At 33.3% G+C, this 21,745-nt stretch overlaps 1 protein-coding gene across 1 annotated transcript in view; it reads left to right on the top strand.

The window, feature by feature from the left end:
- The first annotated feature begins 5,425 nt into the window (after window positions 1–5,425).
- The window catches only part of LOC111503500 (partitioning defective 3 homolog), a 211,996-nt gene continuing 195,676 nt past the window's right edge, over window positions 5,426–21,745 (top strand). The window contains exon 1 of the mRNA XM_074173674.1: window positions 5,426–5,798. Coding sequence (XP_074029775.1) covers window positions 5,679–5,798 — 120 coding nt within the window. The 5' untranslated portion in view covers window positions 5,426–5,678. The remainder of the gene's footprint in view (window positions 5,799–21,745) is intronic.

Genomic DNA, 21,745 nt, shown 5'->3' with positions numbered 1-21,745 from the left:
AAGCATATATGAATAAAATAGAGAATAATATCAATAATAATCCTAGAAGTTTCTGGATTTATAATAATAATAAAAAAATCACACTCCTTACCATCTAAAATGTATAAATGAATGGGGTTGGGTTTAGAATAAGAGATCGATCTAAATGTTTCAACTACCGCAAAAATGTCATTTGAAACGGGACTGCTATTGAAGCCCAAACAAGTCCACTGTTGTTCGAAAAACTGATACTATACATTGACTGCCTATCATTATAATTGTCAAAATTGAGGAACAGGTCCTCTATCAACTATAGAACTCTTCGATTTCTTCAATAAAATACTCAAATAACTATTTTTCCTGAAAACAAAATAACAAAAATGCAATATTCCAACGTCTAATGGACGTAGTGCTTAGTGGAATCACATGAATATTCACTCTGAAATGTATGGGAATGCACATCTGCAACTGAATTAGAAGTGTTTACGTTTAAGAGAAAAAAAAAGTTTATTAAAAGGGATTGCCACAAATCCTCAAAACTCGAAGCAATGCTAGCAACCAAAGAGAGAAAAAAAAACATGTTTTTCTAGTCGCCAGATTTCCAGCAGATATTTATTGTTCTTGCATATTTAAAAAAAATCAATACAGTCGACATGAAAGCAAGTATGGAATTCTTATTATTTTAGAAGTTGAAACTCTTTGAGTATTTTTGTCCAGAGATACGGACAGATATCTGGAACAATCACCCAATGGAGCGATTGACGACAATGACGACTTCCGAAGATAATACCCACTATACAAAAAAAATAGAAATTTAATTTTGAAAATTGTACGGAAGTTGGATAACGAAAGAAAAAGGCTGATGTGGCAGTAAATTCACAAGCAGAAGTTCTAGTAGACCTTATTGAGTCTAAGACCTAATCTATTAGGTCTTAGAGATTCTTAACGATTGAGGTCAGTGTAAAGCGTCTCGCGGGTAGCTACTTGGAGAGAGTAGCCGTGAACATAGTGGTACCGCTTCCAACCAGCATTTATAATAACACGTACCTGATGACTGGTTTTAAAGTGGCCTCAGGCCTACCAAGGGGGGGATAGGCTGAACAGACGGGACAGGGCTGATTTGGAGTGCCTCGGTCGAAGAAGCACTCCAAATCATACAGAAGAAGCTATCCGAAGACGGGGACCTGGAAGATAGAACGAATTCACCTATAGAAGTAATTATGGAATTACTAGGATGCTGTGTACGAAACTGTTATTTCCAACTGAAGGACGAATTCTTTTTACAAGATGAGGGATAACTTTAGTGAACATTTTACACCATTTACAAAAATTAAATCTGATTGATTATTTGTTAGATTGTCAATAAAAAAATCTTGGTAACTGGTAATAGCTGTTATGAAAGAATATTTTTAATACAATCATGAAATATTTTGTCACTTGTTATTTTTTTAACTACACTTGGCAGCTCATTGAAGCATGTAATGGCATTATACTGAGAGGATTTTTTATAGTTTGTCATTTGATGATGTGGGATTTTTAGAAGATGTTGTAAAGCAGTCTCATCATTAATTTATGGTTTTGTTCAACAAATATGATACATTTGAGGATGGAGGGGGCTGTCAATATTTTTTTGTCTATAAAAACGGGCCGGCAGCTACCTCGGAAATCCATATTGAAGATTGGCCTTACGATGCGTTTCTGTGCTATATGGACTCTAGAAAAACCCCTTGCCATGCCCCAAGCCATAATATTTGAACTGAGGATAGACCATGGCATAATATCTGAGTAAATCACCAAACTGGATTTCAGCTGTTTTATGGCATAATATGCTCTGTTTAGCTTAGCACATATATAGTCCACCTGCTTATCCCAATTTAGATTGGCGTCTAGGTAGATCCATCAAAAATTTATTTCTTCAGACGTTTGAATAATATAGTTAGATCATCGACCATTTGGAATATTTCTTCTGAAGTGAAGATCGATTTAGAAGTATTTAGGATAAGCTTATTTAATGAAGAAAAAAGAATTGAATTTTTCTTCATTATGATTCCCTACCACGTAGTAACGGCTACATCCATCAATTTATTATAAGCTTATTTCTTTGGCACCAGGTACTGAACTGATCCAATAAAGTGTTCAGATTTGCTGATGAGTTGCTCAGCATTATTGCCTGCTATAGCTATCGTGGTATCATCAGCAAATATTGCAATGTAGCCTCGGTTTATACATAATAAAGAGTAACGGAGATGAAATGGACCCTTGGGTTGCACCATGTGAGATTTGAATATAATCAGATGTTAAATAATTCAGTTCAACACATTACTACCAAGAAATGATTTGATAAATTTTGATCAATTGATACAAAGAGAGTTAATTCATTTTTGTCGGAAGACCTGTTTTATATGCTACCTTATCTACAATTTTTAATACAGTGTGATTATGGGTCTCATGATTTGAGACTGGATGTTTTTATAAAATATAGGAATGTTTATTTATTGATATTTTTAGTACTAAAATTGATGAAAAAAACTACTTACACATAAGAGATCCAAAAGTTACAAGAAATATAAAGAACAACTAAAAATAATTCAGGAAAAAATGGGGGAAGAATGAAGAAAAGTTTACATTAGGCACTAGAAAGTTACAATAAAAAATTATGTGAAAAAAGTAGAAGAATGTGAACAAGACAATCACGACATGGAGATGCATTTTTCTTTTCCCTGTGGATGATTTCAGCTTCAGGCCACTGATGTTATAATAGTGGGTCCAAACATGACATCAAGTGTTCCCAAGCTGCAATCAAAGTTTGGAAAGGAAGTTTGAGTACATGTTTAACCACAACGCATGTAGTGAAACTAGTGTTAATAGCAGCAATGCATAATCTTCTAATCAAGCAAGAAAACATGCTCCAAGTACTGAACCGAAAAATAGGCCAGTTATCACCCAAGGACGATTATGAATACTAACTATCGAAACGTAATGTGAAGTAGTTTGGTTTGAAATCTTTTTTTTTTCATATAATTTTTTCATTTCCCATCATCGTTTCCTCTTTCAGTTTTAGTTTTTTGTCATTTTTTCTATATTATTGGATAATTTTCAATATTTTGAAACATTTTTTTCATCTGACTCATCCCAATATTTCGGTTCTGAACTTCCAACATCCAACTGAAGATGACTCAACCTCAAATGAAAACCTGGAAATATACGGCAAAGCTCTGAAAATATTAAATTTGGATATTATGTTAGAGAAAAGAAAAAAAATGAAAATGAAAAAATGTGAGCGATAGCACTAAATAATTGCCTGTGCGAAAATGAAAGAAGGGATAAAAAACGCAAGTTATATAATTTTTTCCATCAAAGAAAAAAGGGTAGACTGACGGCCTCAGAAATGATATTTATGAAAAGAAAGATAAATGAAACAAAAATCTCTAGGATTAGTGATAGGATAATATTCTCACAGACAAAGGTTAAGCCTATGCAAAGGCGGATGTGGAGACATAAAGAAAAAAAGATTCATTATTGACCATTCATTGAAAAAATATCTGTTAGAAATCTAGGTTATTGAGAGGCAAATTATATTTCTTTGTTTGTTTTTGGCTTTTCAACCTCCTACAATCTGAGTAAATGTAAAAGTAGATGAGAAAGGGTTAAGTTCATCCTGAAAAGGTACTGCATGCGTACTTAATATAAACCGTCAAACAGTGAAATTTGTGAATTTTCCCTATGCACCCTATGCACTTAGCTGTTTTAAACGGCGGAAAGTAGCTAATATTTTTTCTATTACCTACTTTGGAGCCGTATAACTTGTCAATTTCTCCCAAGTCTCTGAAAAAAACTGCAGCCTCATGGGTAATTGCTTTTTAATCCCACCTTTTTCATGAGACACTCATTTCAACAATATTTTGCCCTGTACTTGCTGGATGTATATCATATTCTTCTAGACAAGTTTGGCGTATGAAAAAAAGAATGACGATGGAATAAATAGATTTGTTTGATTTCCTTGCATGATAGGTACCTTCTGGTTATTATTTTTCTGTTATGAACCAGCATATTTATGTTCATCTTGTAAACATATGAGTTGAATAATTTGGTTAGCTCAAAATTTCAATAATTAATAATAGAGCGAGAGTCAACGTTGTCAAGTCTCTCATATTTTCTACTTTAAGATTCAACCCAATTGAAAGAAATTAAATTATCTTCAGTTTGAAACTAAAGATATCCAAAAAAATGTACAGTTCCTGTCTTCCTTCATTTATTTTTTCATTCATTGTGGAATTGGCCGCGGTGGTAGTGCGCCCGTCTCACGAGGCCGTGGGTTCGATTCCCGCCTCGACCAGATATTTTTCTCGAGAGAATTTATCTGGTTGAAGCTGGCATGATTCTGCAACCGTGTTAGGAATCACACGTTAAAAGGTAAGACCTCGATAGTTCTTAGCTCGCACAAGTTTCTCAACTTCGGAGAGTTGTCGTTCGTATGGGGCGACATCTGATTAACGGAAAAACAGAATTTTTTCACTCACCCCATTTCGGGACAAAATTGATAACATTATTGGATTTTTTTCATTATCGATTTGATTTTTCATTTATATCTGATATCTGGCAATTGACAATTGAATTACCTAGGTATTCAACCTTTATCAAAACATAGCAGGCAAATGCTGGTGGTAGGACGGTTAAATTAGCGCGAGTGCTTTTTCTTACTCATCCAATCGACCGCTATGTGGCACGGTGGTTATAGTACTACGGCCGGTCGATCGATTTTCAATACTAATCGGCCAACCCGTGCTATCAATCGCATGTTACAATTAAATACCTCGTTAATCTGTAGATTGGAAAAGTTTCGACTTATATATGTCGTATGTATGGGGGCTACAGCTGACTAACGGAAAAACAGAAATTCAGCCTACAATAATTTCGTTTCTATCCGAATTTCTCAAAAATTAAGGAAATTAAAGAAAATCAGACCTTACCATTGTGAACATTGGAATAATTGAAAGTTCATTTGAATTAAAATTCAGAGAGCTACTGAAACACGGTGTAAGTAAGTAGAAATGTGAATATATCTCAATAACTTAGTTCTGTTTCATGTAATAAAATACTGCGATCGCCTGATCCAATTAACTATTTTATTTCTGTTGAAATTATCACAATTTTAAATTTGCAGGATTTCCTAATTGAAATAGTATGAGAAGACATGTTAAATATTCATTAAGTAACTCTATGTCATTCATCCCGACCCCGGGGTTTTTCTAATAGAAAATTGAATTGAAAAAGTCGATTTGAAATCCCTAGATCTTCTATATTTTCAACACCTTTTCCGGTGATCTGGCAACATCACACCACAAACATTCCATTGATAGTTGTCATGCCAGCCACATGCTTCGAACTCCTTAATCCATTGGCCGCCGCGAACAGGTAGCCAAAGAGGGGGAAAAAACTCGTTTGAAATTTTTAGTTAGTGATACACACTGAGTGAAAGCGTATGATCTGTCCTCCAACGATTTGTTTTCTTTGAAAATGTGTAATTGTGCACGATACAGACTCGTAATAATCAAGTAAATTCAGTTTCTAACTGAAAATATGTTACGGAGTGTTAGTCAGTCGGTGAATAACGTAAAAGGTGAATGAAATGGACGTTAAAATCGTAGTGGCATGGCGTCAAGTTACCTGAGATTCTAGCGGGATTCTTTTTTGAAAAAATGAAGGTGACTGTCTGTTTCGGAAATGTGAGAGTGGTTGTGCCTTGCGGAGACGGAGATATTTTGGTAAAGGACCTCATCAGGGAAGCGACCTTACGGTACAAGAAAGCTTCAGGAAAGGTAAGTTTTGTTTGTGTTGCAATTTTGTGGTTATGTTTTGTTTTGAGCAACGGCAGACGTTACCAAGGTAATGTTTATGCAGTAGTTGCAGTAGTGTTTGAAAAATATAGGATTTCTGATTCGTACGTACTAATTTTTGTACTATTTGTTGAACACAGGTTATTTGTTTTTGAACCACCCTACTTTGAAAACTATGGCAATGTGTTAATCTAATAAAGAAAACATGTTTTGATGAATGAAAAACAAATGTCCAAAGCCTGCATTGCAAATGAAGTAGGTACGTGAAATATTTTCTTGCAGCATCAGCTGTTTAACTCAAGGATAACATCTACCTCCGGATAAATGGATAGTTTTATGAAATCTACATACTTTCATAGGCAAAACTTGAAATAACCGAGAATAAAACGTTCCAATTTTGTGTTAACGATATTCATATTGTTTGACGTTTATAGGTAATATCAATTTTGGTATTAATTATAGATGTTGTTAGTATTGTTTTTATGTACACTCCTATTAAGGCTAGCTGTTAATAAATGAATCATTAGAAATTTTCAGAGATTCCATAATGATTGTATCTTCAGTGAAACCTAATGAGCTGTGTCCACAGTTTTGCATCAGAAATTTAGTTTACATACAGATATACATACAGTTGGGATGATAAAAGGATGCATATGCGCCATCAACTGCGATAAAACATATATATGCGGTATCTTTTTCTTCTAAAAGTGAAAAAGGAATACAGCTGAACCAACGTGAATCGTCGGCGTCGGGAATTTCTTTGATGTTCAGACCGTTTGACAGTTTGAATCGAGGTTTGAATTGTTTACATGTTGATTTTTATAAAGTTCCTACGATTTCAATTTTTTTATGCTACACAAATAGTTATTTTGACAACTTATAAACTGTAGGCACTTCATATAACACAGTGAGTAAATTATACATTGTAGTTATAAAGGTTACTCCTATATTGGTAATGACTCTGTATACTGTTTCGCACACTTATTGGAATTGAAAAATGGAATATAAAATAAGTTTTCAAAGTATAATCAAAAACGTGTTGACAAGATTTATTAAGTTTACCGAAAATTGAAACAATATGTTTTCACTGCTAGTAAATTTCGAAAATAGAAGCAATTCTTCATTATATGATTGTTCGGAGTAGTAGCCATTCGTTTTCATTATTTTGTGCCAAATATTACAAATTCGAAGATTTCGATTTTTTTCTGCCAACTCAACGGTAAAACTAGCAGAACCCACTATCAAAAAAACACCTCAGTTGTCAATATGTTTTAATATCACACACAGTTGAAATATGTTTTCTTCGAAGAATTATTTCCGATTTTACCGCTTGTCTGAAATAATCACCCAAATATTCAATTCAAAGGACACTGGTCAACATAAGAGGTCCGATCCTGTTCCACGTCAACGCCCGTCCGCACGTTTCATAAATCACGGCTGAAAATCAAAATAATTGAATGTTGAAGTTCTGCCTCACCCCAGACCTCTCGCCAACCGACTACCATATTTTCAAGTACTTCGATAACTTTCTTACCGGTAGAACCTTCGCCAATCAGGACCAGGAAAAAAAAAGCTTTCGTCGACCATATCGAATCTCGAGTACCCCATTTTCATACTGACGGAATTAATCTACTTGTGTTACGTATCCACTAAGATATTACAGTTTAAAGTAAACTCGTAAAAACGGACAAGACTTTTGGAACAACCCCATCGAAGCCTATAAGAAAAAAGTCTACTTACTTAGACGTGATCAGAAATGTTGTTATGTATCCCAAAACATTTATTTGGAAAACAACAGCTGTGCTTTGGTAATTGCACACCTTCACAAATTTCATCCAAATGTTATTTCTCCATCCGTGATATTTTCATAGCGATGATCGACATTTCTCTCGAAGGATTTAATTTCTTTATTCAGGCGATGCCAATCCACCTCTTTTGTCACATGTTGGAGTTCTGTGTTCATTTATGGATGTTTGAATTTGTGTGGATTTGTTTGAACATTTCATTAAATATTCATTTTGATAACGCCGGTAATCAACTTCGTAAACTCTCAATTGTTGAAAATTTTTGTTTTGTCAGCAGATGAAATGATTGATTTTCGCGTTAGTGGGTGTCCAGTGGATTGGTCAACGGGATACAATAGAGTAGCCGAGTTGTTCATCGGAGTTAACCTCTTTGGAGATTTTTTCTGCGAGGTCATTTAAAATCTATGATATATAAAATACTATTTGTGACATCTGAAGAGTTGAATGAGTAACTTAGGAACACTGACCATAATCATTCTGGGAAAATTGATGGGGAATTTTGTACAACTAATTTGCAAATAAATGAATGCGTAGTTTTTCACTAAACTTCATTTCGTGTGATACTTGTGAAACATGTAATATTTATTTATTTATTTCATACACTATTCTACAGGATGAACCCAATTACAGAATATGTAGTAAATAGTGGCATTTACAAATATGTACTTACATAATATAATTTGTGAATCTATATAAAAAAAAAATTAAAAACAGAACTGTCAGTTAGCTAAGAAATGTCTTTTGATTTGTATAATCTGGCAGTTGAATATATCTGGGACATGACTAACAGAATTAGAGGTATCGCACAATGTTAAATTGGAGATTTTTTCATTATATTTGTACGCAGAGTGTTGAGATAAAATGTGAGACTATTCCTAGATGACCGTCTAGGAACCCAAAAATTCAACATATGTACTTAACAGTTGAGAGCAGGTAATGATATTGTTTATGACCTTGAATAAAAAAAGAAATGAATAATATTTACGCCTTACGAGACTATAAAAATTGTGAGTTACAAGCAATTCATAAAAGGGTATTCCTACGGCAGGATACGTGCCTTGAAATTTAAAAGACATATATTTTAGGAAGCGCCTCTGTAGGACTTCTAGTTGATTTATATGAACCTGATAGTAGGGACTCCACACGACAGATGCATATTCCAGCCTAGATCGAACAAAATTGAAATAAAGTAATTTCAATGTTGAAGCTTTTTCGAAGTCTTTTGTATTTCTAACTAAGAATTCATACATGCGATAAGCTGCTGTTAGAGTAGTGCCAATATGTTTATTGAAAGAGAGGGATGAATCAAAAGTAACACCAAGATCAGTGAGTGTGTCAGGACACTCCAGAACTTGATTGTTTATGACGTAGTTGTGTAAATTCGAGTTTGTTTTTAGTGATTGAGTAATATGATAAAATGTGTTTTTACAAAATTTCATTCAGATTAAATATGATAATTCTCATTAAATAATTTGTATAGATTATCTCTGAGAAATTAACAGAGTATTAAATAGTTGACAAATACTTCTGATATTCAAACACACTTTCAAACGCATATAATAAAAAAACAAATATTTAAAGTGAATAATATATAAAAATGCAGTATTCATCATTTCATTAACATCAGTTGCCATTGTTGTTGAAAAACTTTGAATATTCCAATTCTAAACTGGAAAATGTCCATCCAAATATGAAACCAGTTTTTCGTTCAAATAATTAAATCGAATCTGGACATCTAACGAGACTTCGTTATCATAGTTTCTGTTAAAATTTAGAGATTGATTTCGAAATATCGATGTAATAGGTTTTATAATATCCCTAATCGTTGTGATACAATTTCAGAATTTGCTTTATCATTTGCTTGCTTTTAACTTGATATCTGCCATCTTCCATTTTTTCCAAACTTTGTGTAACCAAATTACACCAAAAAGTCTTGAATATTGTTGGGTGTTTCATAATCAGCATCTTTCAGTTCTTTTCCATTTTTATGATTGACCTCCATATCGAAACTTTTCAAAAATATTTGCCATAAAATAATTGCCATCTTGCCAATCCATTCCTCAGATCTCCAGTGGGGTTAAAGTTTATTTTAAAGTTATTTTCATCAAATTTCTCAAAATTTTTAAAGTAATATTTTCACATTCTTCCAAAGTGTAACCTCCAAAAATAATATCATCAGATCAATTATGATGAAAACAGTGGAGATAGGGAAGACCTGGAAGTTAAACTAGTTATTGGAATAGAAGAACTCCACCATATGATGTCAAAAAGGCTGTCAATGGTGACAGACAATTCCAAAATTATTAAAATCAACCCATATAATATTAAAGATGATCTTGTGATGCACTGTTTGTAACCTTTAATGTACTAATTAAGTTTACTGGAGATTTTTTTTCATCACCAAATCGTTAGTTTAATACCTCGACACGTGTTTCGATCACCAAGTGATCATCTTCAGGAGGAAGATTCAATCTTCCTCTCGAGGTGTTAAAATAACGATTTGGTGTTGGGAAAAAACTCCAGTAATATTCATTAAAGATGATAACCCAAATGAAAAAACAATATGAATTCATGGCCGTGTCCAACAGATGGACTTCAGAAGATTAGAAAATAAATCATTTGAGATTCAACTTATCCGGTATTTCTCTTCGTTGGTATGAACAAAAATTCAGTGAATCCCGATCATTTTCTTGGAAAGAATGAAAACATTCTTTCATGGTGACGTTTGAAGATAACATAACGAAATGGAATAAGGCTCTGTATTATAAACTCGTTCAAGAAATAATTCTTGAATATTTTTATAAAAAATAACGGTTGTTATACTCAGCAGGCAATTCTCTCTCCGAAAATTCCGTTACTTCCCTATTGGTATTAGGACTTTCCTACTACATAAAGCCTGCCATAAAGACAAGTAAAGTTATGAGTTAGAAATTCATACTCTTGTTTCTTTAAACGTTTATTACAATCGATATGACTCAGAATATTGAGTAAACTGCTTCCAATTATCTCCTGATAATGGCAATTTGGTTAATACAGAATACACGATAGTTACGATCGAATTGACTGATTGAATAAACAGTCATGAATTTTAGAATTATATTGTACCTATATTTTTTCATTGAGTGTACCTGAAAGGACTGTTTTATTGGTTGGTAACGAAATATTCGAGGAAAGCAAATTATCTAAGAAATCGGGCCAGTACCGTTCGAAGTGGGGACATATGAATAGGATATCATTTATGTCCGCTAAAAAAATTGTCATAAGAGCATAATGAGTTTATATCAAAGCCTAAAGTTTTCATGTCTTCAATATAAATTAGTTATAAAAAGTTAGGTGAAATAGAATTAAACTATATGTGAGCAAATTAACAAAATATCTCTACAAATGAGAAAGTTGTGCCTGCATTAAAAATTTTGTCCGGTGTGTGACGCGATGTGACGATTTTCATATTCACTTTGTTGTCTTAATACCTACTTTAATGTTCATTACTGTTTTCAGAAGTATAACCTTTCACAATCTGAAAAATGAACAGAGCCAAATCAATAGAGAATCTACTGAAGTGTAATGAAGGGCAAACTGAAAAGTTCACCCCGAAATATTACTGCGTAATATAAACCACTGAAGAATCCAATTAGTAAATTTCACTCATAATTATTGCCTACGAATTGAATAATCAATAGGAAAAAAATTAAAGCTTTCTTTAGATGGTCGACGTTTCGGAAAATAATCCTTTTCCTTTTGAAAAATCCAAATCACTTGAGCACAACTCCTATATTTTTTTGACACACGTCAAATGAATTGAATGTCCAGATGTCATATACGATAGTCCAAATGAATACATATACAGGATGTGTTCAGAGAATTCAGTTTTAGTAAATATTTCCATTTTCAGCCTCTCGCCTTAGCAATGGCAAGTAATCTTCTGACGCATGTCAAAGAAAATATAGCTGAATTGAAGGGATTATATTTTTAGGAGTGATTAATTTTTGGGAAAGAAAGTTTGTGTCTGAAAGTTGCTTCTTTGCATGATCTGCGTATCTATGTATAGAATTACTTATTTTCAAATTGATTACTTTCTTCCTTTCTTTGGAAGATTCCCACATTTTTTTTTGTATCAAGTTGAAAGCCAAAAACTTTCTTTCCCAAAAATTAATCACTACTAAAAACATAACCCCTTCAATTCAAATGAAATTCCTCTTGGCTGGGATTTAATCAAATAGGTGAAAGAATGTCATTACGATGTCATGGATGAGATAAGTAGATCAAACTTATTCCGTGACATTGAAAATCGTAATTCATAAACGAATTGTGTGTATTTTCTATAATAGGTTCGTTCCAACCAGCGTCAGAAACAGTTTCTGACAGTCAGGATTCTGCGCAGTAATGTGATTGCGTTCCAACGTGAGTTTCCAACCATTAGTAAACTATCAGTTTTCTGTTCCATCCAAGATTCAAACCTGTTCGAAATCTATCAGAATGGTTTGAGGATTATCTTCTAACCATCAATCTGACGCATGTGTATTCCGTATTACTGTTTCTGTTTTATGTTCATGCAACTTACAAACAACATAACCTGCAAAAATTGTTATAAAATAAATTATGTATTTGCTGGCGCAGGAAAAATTGGGAATTCTTTAAGTGAACCTATAATATGAACATCTTTAATTACACAAATTAATTATTGCGGTGACCTCCCAGTTCCATGTTGATAAGTAAATAGAATAGAGATATAAAATACTGCAACCTTCTTTTACTCTCCAGAAATACACTTGATTAGATTTATTTTTAAAGAATTGAAGGGGTTATATTTTTATGAGTGATATTCGTTGTGGAATGTTTGAAATAAAAACTGAGTAGAGAAAAGTATCTTCTGTATAATTCAGTGTTCATATAGAAGTATTTGTTTCGAAAGAATTTTTTTTTCTTTCGTGTAATTCAATGTTTATATGAAAGTAGCTGTTTCAGGAGGACATTCTTTCAGTTTGTGTCTGAAAGTTACTTCTTTGCATGATCTACACATCCATGTATAGAGTTACTTATTTTCAAACTGATTACTTCCTTCCTTTCTTTGAAAGATTCCCTCATCTCCTTTTTTTGATTTAAGATGGAGTAGTAGAAAGCCAAAAACTTTCTTTCCCAAATTATTTTTAAAGGTTATGTTAAAATTCCATGCTAAACTTCAGTTGAAGTATCAGCTGTTCCAATCAGAAATTTCAAATTAATCAGAAACCAATATCTACCAGACATGCGCGTTGACAACGATTTACAAACAGTTGGAAATCTGTTTGTGACTCAAGGTTGGAACGAACCTAAAGTTATCCAATTGGGTACTGACGAGCCTTAGGGCAAGTGTCTTACGGTGAAACATCGATGTCTATCAGTGAGAATGACAGTGTTCCATGTAAGTGCAATTTGTTACCATTTATTTAAAGTGGAACTCCTGTGAATGATATCTGATTTTATTTTATTTTTTCTTTCGTATAAATCAATGTTTATATGAAAGTAGTTGTTTCGGGAGGGCTTTCGTCCAGTTTGTGTCTGATAGTTGCTTCTTTGTATGATCTACACATCCATATGTAAAGTTACTTAGTTTCAAATTGATTACTTCCTTCCTTTCTTTGGAAGATTCCCACATATTTTTGTATCAAGATGGAGTAACAGAAAGTCAAAAACTTTCTTTATCCCCAAAAAAAAATAGCTGTTTACAATTAAGGCGTTGTTTTCAAGCGAATTCTAGGTTTCGAAAACGGAAAAGTATTATTATTCGAAACGTCACCCTTCTAAAGAAAGTTGAGTATATAAATTTTATTTTTTCAATTGATTATTCAATTTGTAGGCAACATTTAGGAATATGTCAAGTTACTGACTGATTGGACTCAGCGGTTCACATTAAGGTGCGTATTTACCAAAAAAGCGAGAACGAGCGAACAAGAGTGAACGAGCATTCTGCATCAATAATCGTCTGGTGAGAACGGGCTAGCGAGCGAGCGAACGTATGCTTGTTCGCGTTCAGAAAAGATCGAGAAGAAGGCGGTACATCAAAAGGTGCTCGCACAAAGTAGATGGATCAACTACGACTATGAACTTGAAGATATTCGCTCTGGTGTGGACGAGACATCAATATGTCGTGCAAACACGAGCGAACACGGGCAAACATACACGAATGCTCGCTCGTGCTCGCTTTTTTTGTGAATACGCACCTTTATGCAGTAACTTTTCGGGGTGAACTTTTCAGTTTGCCTTTATTACTCTTCAGCAGATTCGCTACTGATTTAGCTTCGTTTATTTTTCAAATTGTGGAATATTATGTACCTTAAAACAGTAATAAACAGTCAATGTTTATCACAAAAAAAATGTCTTTCAAAGAATTCTTACTTTAAGTTACTTGCTCTGCTTATATTAAATTTCCTTCATGGCGATGGCTGAAAGTGAAAAATACTCGTACATATATTTTATAGCGGCGATCGTGGCTAGATCGGATGGCGTCAGCTACCAATTGTTCTACGCTAAAATACGCAAAATTCAATGATATATTTCCTAGTACAAACAGTGCATTTATTTAATTCCCCCCCTTTATTTTTTGAACGGGTCAACTCAAAAAATAGAAATTTGGGATAATGAAATTAATGCATGAATACTTCATTTTGAAGTGAAATTGACAGATGAAACTTTCAAAATGGTGACTGGGCGCCATCTGGGAAAAAAAATTAAATGGAGCTTCTGAGGGTATATTTTGAACAGATTTTTTAAACAGATTAATTTCATTATCCCAAATTTCAATTTTTTGAGTTGACCCGTTCAAAAAATTAAACGGGGGGACATTTAAAGAAATGCACTGTATATTGATGAATTTTCAAAAATCTTTCACTGTTTTGTTTCATATTCGGAGTTCCGTTAGGTTGATCTGGCATTAACATTATCGTGAAACTTCTCCATTGATTACTAGCACAATCCCATTCTTGAAAACAATCGAATTGAATTCTGAATGCCATTCCTTCAAATCACCACAATAGCAATCCTCATATAAAATTCTGAATGTGACTAAGCTTGGTACGAGGCTTGGTATGTTAGCGAAGAACAAAACATTGGACATGACTTGGTTCACAATTGCGACAAATGACAAATACTTTGTTTAATGCTGTGCTGTTTGAATATAAGCAAAGAATGTATTTATGAGTACTTAGTTGGAATTATATAAAGGAAATAATTATTGAAAAACTCCAATCAAGCAAGTATATTTTCACTAGTAATAGCACTAGAGGCAAATTAATTTCGGAAATTTTTTCGAGCTTATGAATATTTTGAAAATTTCATGAGTCGCAGACGGGGGAAATTTTCTAAAAATATTCATGAGCGAGAAAAAAATTCCGAATATTAATTTTACCTCGCGTGGTATTCGGTAAGAAAATTCCACACCGAATTGTGGTGGAAAATCAAATATTTTTAAAATTTATTTTTCCATTCTCAACGATGTAAATTATTTTCTTCGTCAAGTCACCAGCGAAACATAAAATGTATGGTCGACTTGATTATTGAGTTGCTATGGTAACTAAGTAATTTCTACTCATTGTTGCATGGGAATACCATTTCAAGATAGAAAATGTTATATTCTTCAATTTTACATAAGTTTTGAGTGACACCAAGTGGTAGAAAATAGTTTTTTTTTGTGTTTTTATTAATGTGGGTTATGCGCGCTTTAATAGTATGGATTTCATAACCAGCGTCAGCAAGCATCAATCATAGGAGGCTGTGATCATTGTATATTGACAGTTCAAAACATCAAAAAAACTCGTGTTTTGTTGCAATAAAGAATATTGCACTGCCAGTAAAACCAACAAAATTATTTGTTTAAAAAATGAATCGATTTGAAAATCATACTGCCTATATGCAAAATATGCATGAAATTGTCCGATATAATGATATAATGATCAATCATATTACTGGCATTAATAGAGGATTGTGGGTCTAACTTGAAGAAAGAAAATTTGTTCCGAATTGTCCACGGATATTTGCATCTAAACTACGCAAAATTGAGAGTACTGAATTGGAAAAAGGTGAATAAATTATTGTCTAGATATTATATATATTTTGTTAGACATAGACGCTTAATTGAAAACAAAGTATTGCATTTTCGACGGTAAGAAGAGAGGAGGTGTCCGAAGAATATAGAAAACATCTTAGCTTTGTAATTAAAATGTATCATAACAAAATATGATAAAAACTAATCTGTCACAAATGGTCTGTTATTGTAAACGTCAAAAATTTCCAGTATAATTTTCTGTTGGGTATCCCACGGGAAAAAAATGTCCACTAAAAGTACCTCCTTTGCCATAGTGATTTGTCAAAATAACGTAATTTGATTGGTTTGAAATTACAGATATGCATGGAATTTTCGTCGTTAGTAAGCTAGCGAATAGCTACCAAATTTTCTTCTTTATAGAAAGTATCAACTTTTTAAGATTATTTGCAACTTAAATATTTTGTTGTCATAGCGGAAATGAGCTTTACACCCATACTTGTATATCCTTGTCGATCTAGCAGAATCACTCTGGAATGGAAAAAAAATTGGACAACAGTTTTATTCAAATTTTGTGAATTTTTTATTTCCATCACTTTTTGTTTACACGCTTTATGTTAGCTTCACCTGTATGTTTGTTTGTAACTCTTCTTTCCCGTTTAAATGCTCGGGATCTGTATTTGACAGTATTATCGACATTATTGCTTCATCTATTCGCGGGCAGATGATGCTGTACGTAACCTCCTTGATATAATTCGAACTCACTTTACATGTATTTCTTCATTTGAAAAAATTATTATTTTTTATTAACACGCACGCCTGCTGCCTTCCTTGGGCTTGGTAGTTGATTTTCAAGCTCCCTCTCCGAAATCGGAAAATATCAATGGTAATTTTTCTAAACAATATACGGCTGATTGATCCCAAAGTTTAGATATAATAAATATAGTTTAAAAAGACTAAAAAACAAGCTTTTGTAGCACGAAACTAAAAAATGAAAAATAAATATAGTTTATAAAACAAAAAACAGGCTTTCAAAGAACATCGAACTAAAAAGTTGAAAATATTTTTTTAATAAGCTTAAAACAATAACGAACAAAAAAGACTAGTATTATTGTGAAAAAAGCGTGGGCGCTTTGTGCCATATTTTTTGTATATCAAGCGCCCGTCGCTTTTTTCACAATAATACTAGTCTTTTTTGTTCGTTATTGTTTTAAGCTCATTTAAAAAAAATATTTTTTTAGTTCGATGTTCTTTAAAAGCGTGTTTTTCAGTTTTTTAAACTATATTTATTGAAATTATGAACTTGCAATAATATTACACTCACTATGCTCATTGAAAAATTTTGTAATCCTCGTTTGAACCGAATTTAGTCTGTTACCATAGGCAGAAGGGTAGAAATAATTCCTTTCATAATCTATCTATACTAATATAAATGTGAAAGTTTGTGAGGATGGATAAATGTATGTATGTTCGTGGCTCTTTCTCGCCTAAACGACTGAACGGATTTAGATGAAACTTCACATAAATACAGCTTATGGAAAGGGGGTGTCAAGTGGCACATCATTTTGATTGGACTTCAATTCTACTTCCAATGGTACCCTGACTTGTTATTTTTTGATGAGCTTGATTTTCTGAAAAATAGCATTCTAAATTAACAGAAGTATAGTCGAAGTAAACGATACTTATGATGCACTGTTTGGAACCTTTGGTGTAGTAATGAATATTACTGTATTTTTTTTCCAACACCAAATCGTTATTTTTAACACCTCGACACATAATAAGGAAGAAGTTTAGGCTAAGAATGAACGAAATCTCGACTTTCAGAAAGGACAAAAACCGAGATAAATACATCTCAGTTCCATACCACGAATATACGAGGAACTTTGGAAAGATTTTCAAGGAACTAGGTATGAAGGTGGTTTTTAAAACAAGTCATACACTACGGAGCCTTTTGGAAAGTCCAAAAGACAAAGTCGAGAATTCGGAAAAGTCTGGAATTTAGGAAATTGAATGTGAACAGACAAAAATATCTATTAAAGTAAGATATGAGGAACACATAGCACACGTAAAATATGGAAGACCTGAAAAATCAGCAGTCGCCCATCATATTTTGCAACAAAACCATTCCAGTTCATTAATATTAATTAGACAAGTTAACAACAACAGGCAACTAGATGCCTATGAGAGTGTAGAAATAAGTAAACACAATAATATTATGAATAACGATGACGGACCTATACCAAAGAGCATCTATATATATAGCTTCTTGAAATAAAATAATATCGTTGGGTTTACTGATTACTACATAAGGACACATTGCAAAATAAAATTTGGATAGGCAATATTGTGAAATTAATTTTTATATAGCTGAACATTGTTTTATATAAACATATATTGTAAAATAATAGATAAGGCAAAATTGTAAAATTAATTTAGGTTGGTATACCTGTATGGGTGGGACGCCTGGATGGTTTACCTGTATGGGATACCTATATAGCATAAATAGAGTTAGCTCGCATTAGTTTCTAGTCTTAATCTTCCGCTTTGAAGATGATCACTTATATAATAATAATAATTTTTTATTATTTCCTTGTTAAAAAGTACATTGTTATACGTACAGTGACAAGGAAAACGTCTGAGGGTAGGGCACGTTACAGAGTATAATGTTTGTAGTAATCAATAATCTAAAAATATGATACATATAGGTATATACATATAATTATTTGTTTGGCTTAGATTATGTAAAAAAATAACTATAAATAAATGAAAGTCAATTTTATCACATAGTTGTGATATTTTGTCATTAAAATATAAAAAAACAGTTTAAAATTCGTCAAGTGTGTAGCAATTTTTTTCAATAAGTGCCTTTTTCAGTCTTGATTTGAAAATGTTAAGATTTGGTGATATTTTAATTGATTCTTCTAATTTATTAAACATTTTTGGTCCAAGATAAAGAAAACTTTTCTGATAAAGAGTTGTTCTATGAATATTGGGCATCAGTTTGCCTCTAGAACGAGTTGGATAATTATGTTGCTGGAAAGGTGTGTTATGCTTGTTTCTATAAATGTATATACACAATTCATAAATATAGAGACCAGCAATAGTTAGTATCTTGAAATTTTTAAAAGCATTTCTACATGATTCTCTCCAACCAATACCGGCAATGATTCTTACTGCATATTTTTGCAAAATAAATATTCTTTCAGCAGCAGATCCGGTACCCCAAATCAAAATTCCATATCTCAAGTGGCAGTTTATGGTCGCATAGTATAAGCTCAGTAAAATCTCTTTACTACAAAAATTAGCCATGAATCTCAGAGCATAGCAGTTTTTTCTCAATTTAATACAGAGGGTCTCAATATGAGGAGTCCATGTGAGTTTGTAGTCCAACGTGACGCCTAACATTTTTGTAGAAGTACAAGATTCAATTGGCAGATCCCCATTTTCATGGATAACAAAATGTTCGGGCCACTTACTAATTGTGAACTTCATCATCACAGTTTCAGATGTATTGAGTGTTAAGTGATTTTTTTCTACCCATATGTTTACTTGTTCATGTACATCCTGGGTTCTTTCCTGTAGGGTCGTTACATCAATTTCCTTCACTATGAAATTTGTGTCATCTGCATACGCTATTGTGTGAATAGTTGACAATCCTTGATCGAAACACGTGTCGAGGTGTTGGGAAAAAACTCCAGTAATATTCATTATATGAAGTAAACGATATTGTGCACTCTTAAAGTTGGCGACACTTTCAAAGGCCAAAAAAACCAATACATAGAAATTAACCAGCAGCGAACTAGTCCACATGGACTGTGGACTTGACGGTTCGTATTGGATCATTTTTACTAACCGAGTTTTATGATTGCCTGAAGAGTCATAAAATTAAATTTGTCATGTTACGGTGGCGAATAAAAATCGGGAGTGCGGGGATGGTTATCGCTGTCGTGTTTAGTTCAGGAACTGATCGCGATTTGAGTATTGAAATTAGATATTGTTGCAGTTATAATTACTTAAAATTTTTATCTGTTTGACATGTGGCGTTCTCAGACAAGTACTAATATTAATAACGAGTGTGATAATGCAGACTTTTTACAGTGTAGTCATTATGGAAGAAACAGGTTTTATTGTTACATGTGATTCAATAATCATCGATTTCCGAATTTTATACAAGGACCCATACGAGGATTTGTATTAATGTCATTTTCAACTGAGTGTATTATTTATCCGGCTATTTTCATTACAATTCCAAGCAGCAAACGAAAGATACCAAATCAATACGTATCTAATCAAGTATCGAGACGGTTAGACCTTGAAAATTCTTTATTGTTTTGCAAACGTGCAATTATTAAAACATTTTCTAGATCGTTGTTCTGAGGCAAGTGTTAATTTATCCATTTATTGAACAGAAGGTTTTGTACTTTATTTCTTTTTTGAATTCAGAAACATGAATGTTATATTCTTTTTTTTCTGAAAATACTCATTTACAACGAATACTTATGTATAGAGTGTTTAATTATTCATTCCTATCGAACTTCTAGGTTTGAAACGTCCAGATAGGATTTAACAATACAACGTGGGCCTCTTTTTGATACACGAGTTGGTATCCGCCAAAATCAGTGAAGGGAGGAATTTCTTAGAATTATATGTACACACATTTTCAAATTTTAGTATATTTTCAAGAGTTGTTGCGCTTGATATTTCTAAGGCGTTTGTACGTGTGTGGCATGAGGGTTTGCTGGGCAAATTTCAAAAAAAACGTTCCCTGCAATTGGCCGTCGATGGATATCTCTCGAATACTTTCACCATAAACGCTGGTGTTCCCCAGGGATCCATATTGTCTCCAACCCTCTTTCTATTGTATAGCAACGACTTATTGGAAAAAACCAAGAATCCAATATATTGATTTGCTGACGACATCACACTTGTTTCGTCATTCCATTAGGATTCCAGGGCATTGGGTACGGAGGTACATCTACACCGGCAGCAACAGGTTGAATATCTTAATGAGGGTTAAAATGGACACCAATATGTCTTGGCACAATCACGTCGCTGGAATTGCAAAGACTGCTTCTCAAAAGCTTGGAACACTGTTCCGAGCCAGAAAACTGTACACACCTCAGCAACTTTTGATGTTTTATAAAGCTCAGATCAGACCTTCTTTGGAGTATTGTTCTCATGTAAGGAGTTCTGCCTCTAAGCATACCCTGAAGTTGCTGGATTCCATCCAGAAAAAAGAGCCATCCCCCTGATTGGAGACACGAACATCACTCGGCAACCTTGATAGTCTGGAACATCGAAGAAAGGTTGGAGATTTGTCACTCTCCTATAAATCTCGAATGTCATTGTTCAAGAACTCTTTCACTTGGAGAACTGTGTTTATGTGGAATAAACTTCCGTTTTTCCATATGGATTTAATCTCCAGCGATTCAGATCCAATGTGAATCGCTACTTTCGCAAAAGCACCGCTTTGAGAGCGCCTCAAATATTTTCCTCTATTGCTTGTGTTTTGTCCTTAAAAAAAATTAAATCTGCACGCATATTTCAATTAATTTATTAACAAAGAGCGTCAATGATAGGTTAGCTTTGTAATTTTTCGATAAAAATCGTACAAACGCGTCCTTCAAAAATCGTAAAGTGATGTGAACGAAAATGAGTGATTGACATATTGCATGTGATGAAATGAATAGAGTGGCAATTATTATTGAGAAACCTGTAATCAAGATAATTTGAAAATGTAAACTGGAAAACTCAAATTCACCATTTGTCTGAATTCTAACCAAAGATTATTCCATATTCAAAGCTAATGTAAAACTATTTCGCAGCTGTGTCATTGTACGTAATTTTGTAGTTGCACATAAAAATGCATCCATAATGGTGGTCATTAAAACGTAGAAATATTCGTAATGAAGCCCATATGAATAGTCTCTTATTATTTGTCACATATAGGGTGGCCAAAAGAAAATTAAATAGTACCGTTGTCAGGAACTGCATCAACATTTTAGAAACGTGCAGGCTCACTTTGTTTTTTGATCAAGGGACATTCTTTTTTAGTATTAGCTTTTCAGCCATTTTAACCCCCATAATATTTTAATCTCATTGGTGGT

The sequence above is a fragment of the Leptinotarsa decemlineata genome, unplaced genomic scaffold, assembly GCF_025532065.1.
Source record: "Leptinotarsa decemlineata unplaced genomic scaffold, Ldec_3_MD MMD2_tig00000251_RagTag_RagTag, whole genome shotgun sequence".
In the NCBI taxonomy this organism is placed as follows: domain Eukaryota; kingdom Metazoa; phylum Arthropoda; class Insecta; order Coleoptera; family Chrysomelidae; genus Leptinotarsa; species Leptinotarsa decemlineata.
This window is presented reverse-complemented; position numbering and strand designations above follow the sequence as displayed.